This window comes from Cnephaeus nilssonii (assembly GCF_951640355.1).
Source record: "Cnephaeus nilssonii genome assembly, chromosome: 8".
Lineage (NCBI taxonomy): Eukaryota > Metazoa > Chordata > Mammalia > Chiroptera > Vespertilionidae > Cnephaeus > Cnephaeus nilssonii.
The window spans coordinates 96,637,924-96,655,106 of NC_137079.1; the positions used below are offsets into that span (position 1 = coordinate 96,637,924).

Here is a 17,183-nt window from a genome sequence, read left to right on the forward strand (position 1 = left end):
TCAGTGTCCTGTAGTTTTCCGTGTATAGGTCTTTTACCTCCTTAGTTAAGTTTATTCCTAGGTATCTTAATTTTTTTGGCGCGATGGTAAATGGGATTGCCTTTTTAGTCTCTCTGTCTGTAAGTTCACTATTGGTGTATAGAAAGGCCATAGATTTCTTGGCGTTAATTTTGTATCCTGCTACATTGCCGAATTCATTTATTAAGTCTATTAGTTTTTTGACGGAGTCTTTCGGATTTTTTATGTACAATATCATGTCGTCTGCAAATAAAGACAGCTTTACTTGTTCTTTTCCAATTTGGATGCCTTTTATTTCTTCTTCTTGTCTAATTGCAATGGCTAATACTTCCAGTACTATGTCAAACAGGAGTGGTGAGAGTGGGCATCCCTGTCTTGTTCCTGTTCTTAGGGGAAATGTTTTTAGTTTTTGCCCATTGAGTATGATGTTTGCTGTGGGTTTATCATATATAGCTTTTATTATGTTGAGGTATGAGCCATCTATTCCCACCTTGTTGAGAGTTTTTATCAAGAAAGGGTGTTGGATTTTGTCAAATGCTTTTTCTGCATCAATTGATATGACTATGTGATTTTTATCTTTCAATTTGTTTATGTGATGTATCACGTTTATTGATTTGCGGATATTGTACCATCCTTGCATTCCTGGGATAAATCCTACTTGGTCATGGTGTATGATCTTTCTGATGTACTGCTGGAGCCGATTTGCTAGAATTTTGTTGAGGATTTTGGCATCTATGTTCATGAGGGATATTGGTCTGTAATTCTCTTTCATTGTGTTGTCTTTATCTGGTTTTGGTATTAGGGTGATGCTGGCTTCATAGAAGGAGCTTGGAAGTGTTCCTTCCACTTGAATTTTTTGGAATAGTCTGAGGAGGATAGGTTTTAGTTCTTCCTTGAATGTTTGGTAAAACTCTCCTGTGAAGCCATCAGGCCCCGGGCTTTTGTTTGCCGGAAGCTTTTTGATGACTGCTTCAATTTCGTCCATAGTTATTGGCCTATTGAGCTGTTTAGATTCTTCTTGATTGATTTTTGGAAGGTTATATTTTTCTAGGAATATGTCCATTTCCTCCAGGTTGTCCAGTTTGTTGGAATAGAGTTGTTCGTAGTATTTTGTAACAATCCTTTGTATCTCAGCAGTGTCTGTTGTTATTTCACCTCTTTCATTTCTGATTTTGTTTATTTGGGTCCTCTCTCTTTGCTTCTTGGTGAGCCTGGCTAGAGGTCCATCAATCTTGTTTATCCTTTCAAAGAACCAGCTCTTGGTTTTGTTGATCTTATGTATTGTTTCTTTGGTCTCTATGTCATTTATCTCCGCTCTGATCTTTGTTACTTCCTTCCTTCTGGTTACACTGGGCTTTTCTTGCTGCGCTTTTTCTAGCTCTTTGAGTTGTAGGGTTAAGTAATTTGTTACCATTGTTTCTTGTTTTTTGCAATAGGCTTGTAGAGCTATGAACTTCCCTCTCAAGACTGCTTTCACTGTGTCCCATAGATTTTGGATTGTTGTGTTTTCATTGTCATTTGTTGCCATGATGTTTTTTATTTCTTCCTTGATCTCTCTGGTGACCCAGTCCTTGTTTAATAGCATGCTGTTTAGTCTCCATGTGTTTGATTTCTTTGGATTGTATTTATTGTAGTTGATTTCCAGTTTTATGCCACTGTGATCTGAGAAGATGCTTGATATAATTTCTATCTTCTTGAATTTGAAGAGATTTTGCCTGTGACCCAGCATATGGTCTATCTTTGAAAATGACCCATGTGCACTTGAGAAGAATGTATATTCTGTGGCTTTGGGGTGAAATGTTCTGAAGATGTCAATTAATTCCATCTGGTCTAGTGAGTCATTTAAGATTGCTGTTTCTTTGCTGATTTTTTGTTTAGAGGATTTGTCCAGTGGTGATAGTGGGGTATTAAAGTCTCCTACTATGATTGTATTGCTATTAATCTCTCCCTTGATATCCTCCAGGAGATTTTTTATGTATTTGGGTGCTCCTATATTGGGAGCGTATATGTTTACCAGAATTATTTCTTCTTGTTGGATTTCTCCCTTTAGTATTATGAAGTGGCCTTCCTTATCTCTTGTTATGGCATTTACTTTGAGGTCTATTTCGTCAGATATAAGTATTGCTACCCCTGCTTTTTTTTCATTTCCATTTGCCTGAAAGATATTTTTCCATCCCTTCACTTTCAATCTGTGTGAGTCTCTTGTTCTGAGGTGGGTCTCTTGTAGACAGCATATACATGGGTCGTGTTTTTTTATCCATTCAGCTACTCGATGTCTTTTGATTGGAGCATTTAGTCCGTTTACATTTAAAGTTATTACTGAAAGGTATTTGTTTGCAGTCATATCTATTTTTGTGTCTGTATTCCTTCTTACCTGTTTATTTCTTCTTTTTACAGTATTCCCTTTAGCAATTCTTGCATTGCTGGTTTGGTGGTGATAAACTCCCTGAGGCTTTTTTTGTCTGCAAAGCTCCTGATTTCCCCTTCAATTTTGATTGATAGTCTTGCTGGATATAGTATTCTTGGATTCAGTCCTTTGCTTTGCAATACTTTGTATACCTCCTTCCATTCACTTCTAGCTTGTTGTGTTTCTGATGAGTAATCATTTGACAATCTGATGGGTGTTCCTTTGTAGGTAACTCTCTGTCTCTCTCTTGCCGCCTTTAGGATTCTCTCTTTATCATTTATATTTGCCATTGAAATTATGACATGTCTTGGTGTGGGTCTTTTGGGGTTGATCCTGCTTGGGACTCTCTTTACTTGCGTAACTTTTATCTTTCCCATATCCGGGAAGTTTTCTGTCATTATTTCTTCAAATAGATTTTCTAAACCCTGCTGCTCTTCTTGTCCTTCTGGCAGCCCTATTATACGCATGTTACTTCGTTTCATGTTGTCCCGAAGCTCCCTTAGGCTTTCCTCCTGCTTTTTAATTTTTTTCTCCAATTGCTGTTCAGCTTGAGCTTGTTTCTGTACCTGATCTTCTAACTCACTAATTCGGTCCTCTGCTTCTTGTAGTCTACTGTTGAAACTTTCCATGGTGTTTTTGATTGTAGCTATATCACTCTTCATTTCTTCCTGATTCTTGCATAAGTTGTTGATTTTCTCATCCATCCGTTGTATAAATTCCACGACCATTACTCTAAACTCCTTTTCGGTCATGTTGCAAGCTTCAGTTTCACTAATTTCCTTTCTTGGCGACTCCACATTTTCTTTCCTCTGTGAGATATTTCGTTTCCCCATTCTGGCTATTACCAGAAAGCTCAAGTTTCCGTTTGCGTGGACCTGGGCCGTGTGCTGTGGGGACTTCGCTCCACCCGAGTTTCACTGGAGTGCTCTGACACTAGGACGTGTGGCTGCCTTTGGTTGGTGGGAACCAGACTTGCCCAGGGTCAGTGTCCCCAGTGTTCTGTGTGGTCTCGTGTGCACACTTGGAGTCAGGGGCCCTGTCTGCACCACACTGTTGGTATGCGCCGAAAATGAGATCCTTAGGATGTGCCAGGAGTCAGAGTTTCCCTGTGTCTGCACCAAGACTCGAGTGTCAAAGTCTCTGTTGCCTTGTGAGGTTTCTCGTTGAGAATCAGGGTCCCTGTGTGTGCATGCACCAACAATTGGGGTCGCTGGCTCTTAGTGTGAATGCGCTGTGAGTCAGGGATCCCCGGCAGCTGTGTCCGGCGTGCCAAATTCCCTGAAGTGGAGCTGCGTCCTGTGTGTGCTCTCTCTACTGAGCCAAACCGGCTAGAGCGCACATTCTTAAAATCCTGAAGGTGAGCTGATTCTGTGGTGCACTCTCCCAAAGTCCCGGAAGGGGGGCGGAGTCCGTCCTGCGCGCCAACTTCCCTGAAGGGAAGCCCTTCTGTGCACGCCCTAAGATTCCCAGAAGGGGGAGCTGTGACCCGCAAGCCAAATTCCCCGAAGGGGAGCCCTCCGTGCGCACTGACAGATTTCCCCGACCGGGAGCTGCTTCTGTCCCCTGCAGCGCCAAATTCCCTAGTGGGGAGCGCGTCCCTGCGCAAAGCTCGGCAGCTTGGGCGAGGGGCGGGTCTATCAGTTACTGCGCTCTTGGCATGCCTGTGAGCGTTCAGCAGCTTGGGGGAGGGGCGGGTCTATCAGTTACTATGGCGCTCGCGCGCCTGCGGGGAGTGGGGTAGGCTCTTTGACTCACGGAATTCTGCTGAGAAGTCTGGATTCTTGTTTGTGGTCTGAAGCTGTGATAGCAGTTCTCTGTGCCCAGTGGCTGCAGGGTCCTGGTTTGTGTCAGAAGCCAGGATCCGCGTCTCAGGCAGCTCTGTTTCCCAAGATGGCGTGGTCTCCGCGTCCACACCAGCCGCTGAGAAGTGTCCGCTTTGTGCGCGGGGCTGCGCCGTCTAGGACTGCCCAGTTAGGGAGCCCCTTGGAAGACGTGCAGAATCTAACTGACCCTAGCTCACACACACACACACACACCACACACGTCTACACTCTCCTCTATGGGTTCCTCACTCGCACTCTCTCCCTACCTTCCAGCCGGTCGCCATCTTTTTTTCTTACTTCACCACTTTCATTTCTGGTTTTGTTTACTTGGGTCCCCTCTCTTTGATTCTTTATTAGTCTGGCTAAAGGTTCAGCAAACTTATTTATCTTTTTTTAAAAAAATACTTTTATTAATTTCAGAAAGGCAGGGAGTGAGAGAGAGAGACAGAGAGAGAGAGAGAGAGAGAGAGAGAGAGAGAGAGAGAGACATCAATGATGAGAGAGAATCATTGATTGTCTGCCTCTTGCATGCCCCCTACTGGGGATTGAGCCTGCAACCCAGGCATGTGCCCTTGACCGGAATCAAACCCAGGACTTTTCAGTCCACAAGCCAACACTCTATCAACTGAGCCAAACCAGCTAGGGCTTGTTTATCTTTTCAAAGGATCCTCTTGATTTTATTGATCTTTTGTATTGTTTTTTAGTCTCTATATTATTTATTTCTGCTCTGCTCTTTATTATTTCATTCCTTTTACTTACTCTGGCTTTTGTTGTTCTTTTTCTAATTCTTTACATTGTATGGTTATAGTAGTTATTAGAAGATTTTCTTGTTATTTTTTGAGGTAGACCTCTAGTGCTATGAACTCCCCTCACAGGACTGCTTTCACTGTGTCCCATAGATTTTGGGTTGTTGAGTGTTCATTTTTATTTGTTTTCAGGAAGTTCTTATTTCTTCCTTGATCTCTTTAGTAAGCTATTCATTGTTTAATTCTATGCTATTTAGCTTCCATGTTTTTGAGTGTTTTTATTGTAGTTGATTTCTAAATTCATGCTGCTGGGATCTGAGATGCCTAGTATTATATCTATCTTGAATTTGTATACTAGTAGACTTGTTTTGTGCCCTAACATGTGGTCTATCTTTGAAAATGTTCCATGTGCACTTGAGAAGAATGTATATTCTGTTGGTTTGGGTTGAAATGTTCAGTAAATATCAGTTAGACCCATGTGATCTAGGGCGTCATTTAAGACCTGTTTATTTGTTAATTTTTTGTCGGGGAGATCTACCTGGTGACATCTATGAGATATTAAAGTCCACTACTATGACTATATTACTATCAATCTCTCCTTTAAAGTCCATCAGGAGTTTTTTTATGTACTTGTGTGCTCCTATATTGGGTGCATATATGCTTACAATGGTTATATTTTCTTGTTGAACCATTCTCTTTAGTATTAAGAAGTGCCCTTCTTTGTCTCTTGTTATGGCCTTTGTTTTGAAGTCTATTTTGTCTGATATGAGTATTGCTACCACAGCTTTTTTTTCCTTTCCATTTTCATGGAATATAATTTTCCATTCCTTTACTCTGTCTATGTGTATCTTTTGTTCGAAGGTGGGTCTCTTGTAGACAGCATATATGCGAGACATGTTTTCTTATCCAGTTAGTCAACTTGTCTTTTGACTGGAGCATTTATACAGGAGGCTAAGTCCAGCAGATCATAATAAATGCAAGAAGTTCATCAGAAGGCTGATGGGACTTTTGATATTCAACAGGGCTAAAAATCTGCATATTATTAACTGCTGCAGGTGTGGGCTGTAAAGTGCTCTGAGAAGCTGGACCCTTCCCTCATATCTAAGGAATAACCATCTCTTTCCAGTGGTGGATTTAGGGGAGAATGTGTACACCATTTCTGGCCTATGGGACCAAGATAAATGTTGGGAGCTTCCGTAAATTTATCACTCTGATAAAAAGAGACATGTGCCGAAGGAGAGGCCCTCTGTCCTCTTCTTACCTCTGAATGTGATTGTGGGAAGACATGATAATTCTAAGTTGTGGCAATCATACTGGGACCTTAAGGGGATTATCAAGAGAGGCTGACTTTCAGCCCTGGCACCACTGGTCATGAAATTATTTAATTCCTGATTTTTTTGTTATGTGCATTACATAATGTCTGTATTGTTTTTTTTAAAAAAATATTTTATTGTTTTTTTTAGAGAGAGAGGAGAGAGTGGGAGAGAGACACATTGACGTGAGAGCAAAACATCGATCTGCTGCCTCCTGCCCACTGCCTCACTGGGAATCAAGGCTGCAATCCAGGCATGTTTGCTCACCCAGAATTGAACCGGCAACCCTTCAGTGCATGCGATGATGCCCAATCAACTGAGCCACACCAGCTGGGGCATATAATGTTCTTATTGTTTAAACAACTTTTGGAATTTTGGCTATGACTTTACAACTGAGAGCCTACTATCAACACCCCAGGCTTCCCCAATGCTTAATGGATCAAGTATAATTCTTTGCCCTAATATTCAATGCCCATCCTCAGTCTAATTTTTCAGTATAATTTGATACAGCATTGTACATTTACCATTGATGCCAGCCAGACAAATATCCTGTCATCTCCGGCCACATGCTCGTTATTTGCTTCACTCAGCATGTGTTCCTTACATATCTCAGTTTCCAGTTGTCAGCTCCCCAGCAAGTCCTTATTCCTCATCCTTGGGTTTTCTCTGTAAACTTATATGGAATTTCTCTAATATTGCTGTACTGCAATTATTTATGTGTGTCTTATTCCCCTCTGTTGCAAGATCCTTAGGAGCTGAGATTAAGTCTTCTCCAACTGTATGCTCTGCAGTGCTCAGCATGGTGCCCTGTACATAAGCAACCCTCTGTAAATGTTTTTTCAGCTAAGATAAGCCTTGCTTTGATCTGGTTTCTTGCTGGTGAATCTCAAAAAGGGCCAAAGACATTGCTCTCTTGGAAATAATCTGGTGTTAACCTTAATCTGAAAACTGATTAAATGGAAATATTCATATATCATATTTCCAAGCCATAAGGGAGACTTAATTGAAAAATACAGTTCAACCTCTTATGGCAACAATATCATGAACTCCCTATGTTTGGGTTCTAACAGTATGTATCATTAATTTAACCTATTCACTTTGACAAAGTAATATTTATTTAGTGGATCACCACTCTATCCTGTTATTACAAATGGTACTTATTATAAACCTTTTTGAATTTCAAATATTGTATACTCCTTAAACACATTTAGTACTTATTTCTCTATAGTAGGGATCATCTTCAAATGGGATCAATTCCATGTTGAGGTCTACTTCAGGCATATTTTTTCTGAAAAACTCAAAGTCCATGGGCCAAATAATTTTTTTTCTAAGGAACTGAGAATGAGCCATCAAAATAATTATAATGATAACGTTATCATATCTAGAAAGAATCTGTGTTCATTACTAATATCCTCTTTTATAATTAGCTTTAGCAGGATATGTCTTTTAATAAAAACAGTTATTTTCATGATTATTTTCGAGGATTGGTTGAGAATTATCAATTTAACATCACTTAAAAAATTCCAGCCCGGTCAGAGTGGCTCAGTGGTTGAACATCAGTCTATGAACAAGGAGGTTATGGTTCAATTCCTGGTCAGGGCACATGCTGGGGTTGTGGGCTCAATCCCAGTAGGGGGCATGCAGGAGGCAGCTGATTGATTCTCTCTCATCATTGATGTTTCTATCTTTCTCTCCCTTTACCTTCCTCTCTGAAATTAGTAAAAATATATTTAAAAAAATTCCAAGTGAAAACATAAATTAGTTGAACTAAGCATACAGCTTGATTTGGTTTGCTTACTTTTCACCATTTAAAATATACTGTATTACCATATATTTGCCTTTATTTTCAGTCATGTTAACGCTTTTGGCCTTAACTTTCATATATCCCAAGGAAATGCTGAATTTTAGAAAGTTAAATGGGTTTTAAAAAACACCTATATACACAATAAATTCTATTGTGTTTCCTTTTCATTTTAAATTTGTTGAAAGTACATTGAAAGTTAGTTTCAGATTTTAGGCCAAACTACACTGAAAAGGAAAATTTTGATGCAAAAAAATATGGCCTAGAGATTTATATATCAAACTGTGAACAAAGTTACTTCTGGAGAGGAGTGTAGAATGATAACTTTTATATACTTTTTTATGAGTTCATGTATTCCAGTGGATAGGTACACATGAGAACACCAATCTACATTATTTATACTTACACTGATAGATGTGGAGAAAGGTCTCACTGAGCTTGTTGGTGAAAAGAGGCTCAGGAAGGTCCCGGAAGAACTGTTTCACCATGTCTGCCACGTCATAAGCAGACTGGTCCTCATAGCTGACGTTCTCAGGGAAGTTCTCGTTCATTTGACGTAAGGCCTGGATTCTAGATTTCACACCAGATTTTCGAAAAAGGCCCACCTGAAACAAGTCACAGGGACATGTTAGTGAGGCCATGTTTGCCCCAGACATTCTCTTCCTAAGACAACATCTTGGTAGAGATGAGAAGGTGTGGAATCAAGCCTGGATAAGCAGCAAATGCATCCAAGTAAGTAAACTGTAAATGACTCGTTCAGCTACTTTGGGTTGCAGTTGAACACTGATTCCTCTTCTAAAAAATGAAGATAAGAACAATAATACCCCACCTCACAGGGCTATTGAGGAGACTAAATGAGAATATATGTGACTGTACTTAGTAACTTCTTAGAACACAGTAGATATTATTATTTTATTCATTCATCCAACAGGTAGTGGTTAAATACCCACTATTATATCAGGCATATTTAAAGTTCATTAGTGAGCATAACAGACAAAATTTCCCACCCTCCAGTGTTGACTTAAGTGTGGGTTTGAGAAAGTTTGGTCAATGGAAGGTTTGGTGGATCCCAGATAAACAGCCATATCCAGTGCTCCTTTTGGGGGTGAGGTTTATAGTAACGATAAGCGTGTATTTTTATTTAAGAGTCTTATAATGCTTTTCCTTTTTAGGAATTTTTGTAACACTGGCTATGCATGTTTTTCAGGTGATGACTGGCACTTACCACTCTGCCTGGTTAGTTATTATGTGCATAAGCTCTGGATCTAGTGAGAATGATTCCTGGGTGACTCTTCTTCAGACTTCAAGACATTGTCTTATGCCTCTTTCATCCCTAAGCTTTAGACTCTTACCCCATTTGACAAATAAATGCAGCAATAAGACATGAAATAAATGAAGGCCTTATAGGGATGAGGGAGGTAGAGCAGAGACCTATGAGATGGGAGGTTCCTGCAGGTGATTCTCAGGGCCCTGTAGACTCTGCATATTCTGGACTGACCTCTACCTCCAAAAGAATGAGCTTCCCTGGGACCCCTGGTTTACAGTGAATTAGTATGTTTGCTATTTTTAAATGCCTGTAGGACACTGAGTTGCTCAAAACAGTCCTTCAACTCTCAATCTCCACTTTTCTCACTCCCCAAGGACTTACATGTTGGCCCACTTTTGAAAGCAAGATGGAAACATTCCCAGACCAGTTAGCATTGGCCCCTCCTCTCTAGACCTGGAGGAATGTGCCAGGTCACCTCACCACTGCTCTGAGTACCAAGCAGGCCTCAACCCAAGTTCAGGTGTCTGAGGAGAGCTCTCTTGGTTGCTGCTATAGAGAGCAGCCCTAATTCTTTAAAATTGCAGTAACAGCAAGGGAAGGATTCTAAGCAATCAGAGAATACTGAGGTTTTTGTATATGTCAGCTGAATGGATCACAGGGGAATTATACCCTGCTACTTTTTGTGGAAATAAAAACAGAATTCTTAGTGATACGTCTTTGCATTCCAAGGCTTATCACCCTAATTCCACAGATGAGGCTATTCAGGCATGTCACTTAAATTATTAACTACTTTAATTTTTATCCTTAAAGTTTGCCATGTCTAGGAAATGCAACACTTGGCCATACTTGGGTGACTCTCCAAGAAGAATCTAAAGAACCCTCTGGCAACTACTCCAAATTTCATCAAAGTGCATGAGAAGAAAGCATGTACTGTCAGGAGAAAACTACAGGATGTCAATTGAGTGCTTACTGAAGTGAGATCCAGCCTGAATTTGTTTACATCTCAACTCTTCTAATTCTGGAAGGAGGCCCAGTACTGTGCCACGGGCTGTGTTGCACAGGAATCCTCAGAATCTAAGTGCCCATAAAGTGAATTCTTAAGTGTGAGTCACATTATCTTCAGGTGAGTTGGTGTTTACTCAGTCTGAGAATTCCGGTTTATTATTTTTAACAGCAGAGAAAAATTGATCAGGATTTACTGGTATAAAGAGAATAAACTAGACAAGTGTTTGTGTGAAAATTGCTGAGCGTGGTTCCTCTTTTGTCCATTTCATCTTCCTGGTGTGTTTTCTGGTGCACAATGGTGTGCATGTACATACATCTCAGCAATGTTTTCTTTGTATTGTTCTGTTTCCAACTTTCTTTCCAGTTTCATCAAATATTGTTATTTTAATTATTTTAGACATGTCTGGAGCACTCCAGCTGTGGGCTCAGAGCTGCTTGTTCTAAATTAGGTCTCACAGGCTGCCCAGAGAGTTGTCAGATATTTATTTGTTCTTCCTCAAATTCTGACAATAACCTTTCTGCCCCACCCTCAGCTTCCAAAGGATGTGGGAAATATCTGTGGGTTTTGTGGATTTTGTTAGAAGCACAGAAGGACATTTCTTTTCTAACCCTAATATAGAAAAGGTGGTCTGAAATCAGACCAGATTCCATATGTCGTAGCTGAGGCTGCAGAAGGGAAAGGTGGAAAGAGCCCCAGTCTTTAAAAATGTGTTTAAGCTGATGGAAGAAGTAACCCTGGAACCATCCCACTTCCTGACTCCTTACGTGAGGCTCACGTATTTCCTGCTGCTTTAGCCATTTGGGGACTTCTGTTATTTTCAGTGGAAAACTAGCTGCACACAGTAAATAGAAGTTTCCTTTAATGGTGAAGAGATCCTTAGACCAGAGAGCTTCTATCAGCCTTCATGGAACAACCTTGGGTGGTGGCATGAGTGAGTGCCCATACTCATTTCTTCCGCCAGAAGTTTTCAGAGCAGTGATAAAATTGGTCTTTTGGGCTAAATTATTTTTCTAAGTACAAAATGGAGAACTGAAGAAACAATTTAAAATCTGTTGCCTCTAAGAGCACCGGGTCATGCCCACTGAAGGAGGCCATCTCAGATCCCTTAGCTTCTTAAGAGGAAGACTCAAGGAGTGCACATGTCTGTCATTTGCTCCATGTCTGTCACTGGTAGACAGGCGACCAGGGCCTCACACTTGGTTTAATACTCTGTTGTCACTGTTTTGAAATTCTTAACTTATAAACAAGGAATTTCACATTGTCATACTCCCACCCACTTCAAACCCTCCATAAAAAGGGAAGAATAGTGGTCAGCAATGCAAATTCATTTTATATGCATCTCCCTTGCACATGAGCTCTTATTGTATAAGGATGAGTGATGAGTGCTTCTTTGGACTAGTTTTTTTATTCATCTCTCGTTTGTCTTCCACTTAACAACTGAGCTATGAAAAAGCAAGCATTCAAGGTACAATTGAAAAAGACAGGCCCCAGATCCTCACTCATCTCATCCGGGGTAGGCAACAGGGAGTGTGATGAACAGGCAGCAGGTAGAGGACACTTGTACTGAGTATGAAGAATCTTCACAGCATAATTTGGCTTTTAAAATTTACTTCTCCATTAGAAGTTGGGCATGAACACTGCATTAGAATTCAAATTTCATCTAATAATATTAGATCCCCTTGTTGGCATCCTGTTTGTGCTAATGATGTTTCTCAGGACTTCCATTTCTTCTTAAGAAATGTGCTCAGCTAATACAGAAAGATTGATTTTATTCAGAAGACAGGGTCCTAAGGGTGGTATGCTCGGTTTTGATTTTAAGCACTGTGGGGTTAGCCTCTCCTGCAGAGACCTCATGTTTATCAGGAGCCTGGTAGAATCTACACTTCTGTGTACAGTTGATTTAGGGCAAAAATAAAAGCTCAGCCAACAAAGCAAGGCTCCTCTCAGGCAATGCTATGTCTGAATACTAATGATTCATAATTGAAGGCTAAACTCCCTTATTTCATCTGCAGCCTTATTTCAGATGCAAGGTCCAGAATGATACACTGTGTTTGGTCACATATAAACTGCTCTGCACTTAGGAGTGTAGGAGGTGAAACTTTGGCAATGTTTCAGGGCTCTGTCTTCCACTGTTTGCGATGAATGCTTGTGTTTGAGATGAATGCTTATCTTCAAGGGAGGGGGCCCAACTCAGGGCAGGAAGCCTCCCTCCCTGGGGGTAAGGGCAAAGCCTTGGGGTGTCCTGGATGTGGTGTGAGGGGACCACATAGAGGGAGGCACCACGACATCCAGCCACCTGTGATTTAGAGGAAGCATATTCTGAGATGTTCTAGTCTTCCATGACCTTGGGGATGAGATCTCAAGATCCTGGGAAGACCTGAATCTTTTCAGTTCAAAGGAGGTGCTATTGGTGAAGAAAGAACATTCGTTTAGTGTTATGTCTGCTTCTTCCTTGTGATGACTCTTGCCCCCTCTTTCTTTTCTGATTCATTTGCTTTTATTTGCTCTTGTTTGCTCTGAAGTCTCCAAGACAGTCTTCTTCTTGACTGTAGTTTTCTTTGATTCTTCATTATGTTTCTCTAGTTTTCCCTGGTTCCCTTCCTGTTACCACTTCATTATTCACAGGGATCAGAGGGGTGGGTGTTTTCACACTCTGTGATGATGAAGGGGAGGGACATACATTGCAGAGCCCCTGCCAGTGTTGAGTGCCTCATAAGGTGTAACTGGTGATGATGACACAGATTCTTACTTTTGACTGGTATGAGAAAGGGTTGACATATTCATTTTGGTTTTATTTAGAATCAGTATTTATGTCCTTGAAATAAGTCTTTCCTATAAAAGTTTGCCGGCATTCTTTCATAATTAAAACGTAGTTATGGCTTGAAATGGAGAGTGGGAATAGACAGTGAAGTAGGGATTGAGAAGGTTTTGGTGCCTACTATCCTTCTCTCTATTCATGTCTTTTGCTTCAAACAGCAGACTGGACCAATAATAGTAGTAACACTGGTGCTGCATGTTATTCAGAATCTATAGGGGCCATGGCTGACTGGTTCCCAGTCTACCTACACTAAAGACTATGTGATGAGGACAGCAGATATTACAATTCATTCATTTATACCTAATCTTGCTCAAGAAAGAACTCCAGGCTACTTACAATGATCTATAAAATACAATAAGATGCAACTAAATTAAAATAGAAGAGGAAATTAGGAGTGGGAGGGAAAAGGGGATCATACATTTAATTAATTCAAAGCTGGCATCAAACAAAGAAGTTATTCCTATTCTGCTGCACTGAAAATTGGTATCTGATTCATCAAGAGACCATCATGATTCTACTAGTAACTTTGATCTTGGTATTAGGGTTGATATAAGCATCAATAGCCAGAATCTTTGAGTTCTTGTAGCTTGGCTCATTCCTGTCCACTGAGCCCAAGGCCAGGGGTAAATCAATAAAAATTGCAAATAATCTTTGGTTTCTTCACATGACATTAAAGAGTATAATAAACAAAAAGCCATATTGAATAGTTGCAATTTATCAAGTGACAACATGTCTTTTATTTTGGAAAGAATGTCTAAGAAACTAATGGGTATCAATCTGGAGAAAAAAAGACTTGGTCTAGAAATTTATAGGATGGGTAGCACTTTGGGCCCAATCATAGTCTACCATGTGGTAGTCCCCAAACAGTCCTGGAGACAGAAAATGATCTCCAAATATTTTATTTAGCTTGAACTTTTAAATCAACTCTACAAGATGAGGGCATATTTCATTTAGCTGATATTTGTTTTCATAATTTACTTGCATATTTTAAACAGTTGTAAATAAATTTGTCTTTCCTTTAAGTTTTCCTGGTCATAATACTGCTTCAAAAAAATTAATAAAAGAAAATATAAAAACCAACTCTTTTTAAAGAAAGATAACAGGGCTAAAAGAAATGCTGTGAACTCAATGGTGGCATTAGGGCAATAATTAAAAAGGAAATTCAATATATAATTTTTAGGGAACACAAATTAGACATCACAGCTGAAAACTGACATTGACTTTCTGCAGTCTCTCCAGGGAGTCATTCAAGGTGCCAATGAGAAAACATGCTCAAGCAGCTTGACAAAGATATAGCCTGGTCAAATTAAATATCTATCTATATATAAAAGCCTAAGCGACCGAATATCTGAACGACCGATTGACCAGCTGCTATGATGCGCACTGACCACTAGGGGGCAGACGCTCAATGCAGGAGCTGCCCCCTGGTGGTCAGTGAGCTCCCACAGCCAATCTCCCATGGACGGCCAACCTCCCGCGGTCCCCCCCCCCATGGCTGGCTGGCCCCGATCAGCCCCGATCGCAGGCCAGGCCCAGGGACCCCACCCATACATGAATTTGTGCACTGGGCCTCTAGTTGACCTATAAAGATCACAGTGCCTTTTATTTTCGGTGAAGCACGTTTTGTCTGATGCTGGACAATGACTTTGTCTGGCATTTCATAAATCCAAGCCTGTGTTTGGGGTTTCCAACCATACCTGGTCAAGGCAGTTGCTGCGAAGATATCTGAGTGCTTGCTGAATACTCTGAGGCAGGGGCTGTCCTGTTCTCTGGACATGAACTATAAGAGGAACGCCAAAGACAGTCTTGCCTTTGTAATCAGGAACTTTCATCCTCTTCATGAACTTTGGAACTGACCTAGAATTCACAGAAACCAGGTCATCAAGCCTCCTGGGGCCTACTGTTGAGAGAGGCTGTGAAAGCAAGCAAGAGGGGAAAGCCAAGCTTTTGTTGGAATACCCAACAGGCATCAGGGAATTCAATATTTCTCTGTTAATTAATCACAGTACACGGAAGGACAATGTGTGCTCCTTACCTATGTCAGAACTCTATTATACAGCATGATTCACGTTAGCAGACGGATTTATGGCTCTGTTTTCAAATCAAGTGATCGACTTTCTAATTTAATTGTGACTACATACCTCTCAAGTAATAAACACTTAAAAGTCCCCAACAAGACAAAATGAAACTTAAAAACTACAAGAAGAATGAACCTAGTTGGGTTGGGGGAGAAAGGATGGGAGAGAAGATAAAAAGCATTTCTTGGCTATAATTTTCTAGAATTAATTGTACTTTTAAAGGAATTTTTAATATATAAGCACATTAATTTGATCATGGAACTTATAACTTTATAAATTATTTTTATAAAAGCATTGCCAATTCTTTTATATACATAATATATACCATAGGACAATTAGTGACACATTTAATATTTTTTCAAATCATCTAAAATAGGTCCACATTTAAGTTCCAACACATGCTTTTCAATTCCTTATTACAAACGTTTTGCTGCATGTTCTTGTTTTTATTTTCCAATTAAATAAAAGCAGACATGTCCCTGAAGAATGAAATGCCTTTTGAATGAATCAATGCTGTAGGTGTTGAGCTCTGCATTGGCCTGAAGGTACAAATAACAGATGTTTCCTTGCAAACTGCCAGAATTACTTTACAGCAAGTTTATTTTTAATTCCTCTGTTCACAAGTAATCATCCTTTACTTGACTTTTGTTCTTGTTGGAGCCTGAGTGCCTTCCCTGGACACTGGCAGAGAGCTACAAATGAAGCCATGCTTCCTGCAGGCTACACCCCCTCCCAGCTGAGGCAGCCCCGGAGGCAGACAGTAAGGCAGAACTCTGGGCATTATTTTCAGGAGATCAGCAAGTAAAGGCAATGATCAGGTTCTTCAGAAATCAGAAAGCAAGTGCTAAAGCTTTTGAAATCACATGCTTAGCTCTAGCCAAACGATGCCCTCTGGAGTGAACATGCTACGCACCATGTCCAGCCGTGTTTGTTGGACATGGAGTGCTTCTCCATGATGGCCGTGAGGCGGAGCAGCGAGAAGCGCTGGAGCAGGTTCAGCTGGCCGGCGGTCTGGTTGCTGATGTGGGGTGATGCCGTGGATGGCTGAGGCTGATGGGAGAGCTGGAAACTGTTCCATCGGAGTCGCCTTTACCAGAGAGACCATCAGAGAGGCAGTCAAAAAGTGAATATGTTATCCGGAAACACAGGATGTGACTAATTTTTAAGTGGCTATTCAAAATAGGTTCAGTGCCAAGAAAATCGCCAAGCAAATGAAAACAGAACAGACCAAAGAAACTAGTTTTCCCAAGTCTGATGAATCTGGAAAAAAGTCATTATCTGTTTCATTAGGAGGTTTAAATAAGTTATGTAATAATTTTTACTTGTTCATCCCTAAATTTGCTCCCAAATGTTGAAAGCAGTTGAGTGTGTGTGTGTGTGTGTGTGTGTGTGTGTGTGTGTGAGAGAGAGAGAGAGAGAGAAGGGGAGAGAGAGAGAGAGAGAGAGAGAGAGAGAGAGAGAGAGAGCGAGCGAGCTATGTCAATGTTTGGGAGCACTAGAATATTTTCTATTGCTACCCTGTCCCTCACTCACCTCTCATTGGGTGTTGAGATGCAGCCTGACAGCACAGCTGAAGCACCCCTGATGTCATGACACATCAGTGAGTCCCAAGAGACATCACTGCCTCCACTAGAAGCACACACATTATTACCTTCTACCAGTTAGGCCCACCCAGGGCCACTGTTCTAGGGCACTTCTGAAATGGCCTTTGGACAACAGCTTTTATATACTTTGTAACTGACGTTGTAAAACCAAACTAAACTTACGAAGTACACACCTTAGATAGCAGAATTTCCTCATACAATTAAATTAAAAATAGTTTAACATATATTTTAATCAATACTGTTGCCAGGTCATGGGAAGCACCTGTGTACAGGCACTGGGCCTCCATTGTCAGTGATTATCT

General features: G+C 40.6%; 1 protein-coding gene across 3 annotated transcripts in view; it reads right to left on the reverse strand.

The window, feature by feature from the left end:
- Positions 1-17,183, reverse strand: part of STARD13 (StAR related lipid transfer domain containing 13) — a 260,445-nt gene that overhangs the window by 14,510 nt on the left and 228,752 nt on the right. For all 3 annotated transcript variants that reach the window (XM_079778747.1, XM_079778748.1, XM_079778749.1), the window contains exons 6-8: positions 16,191-16,364; positions 14,897-15,056; positions 8,515-8,713 (exon numbers count right to left, since the gene is read on the reverse strand). In XM_079778747.1, the coding sequence (XP_079634873.1) occupies positions 8,515-8,713; positions 14,897-15,056; positions 16,191-16,364 (533 nt within the window). The remainder of the gene's footprint in view (positions 1-8,514; positions 8,714-14,896; positions 15,057-16,190; positions 16,365-17,183) is intronic.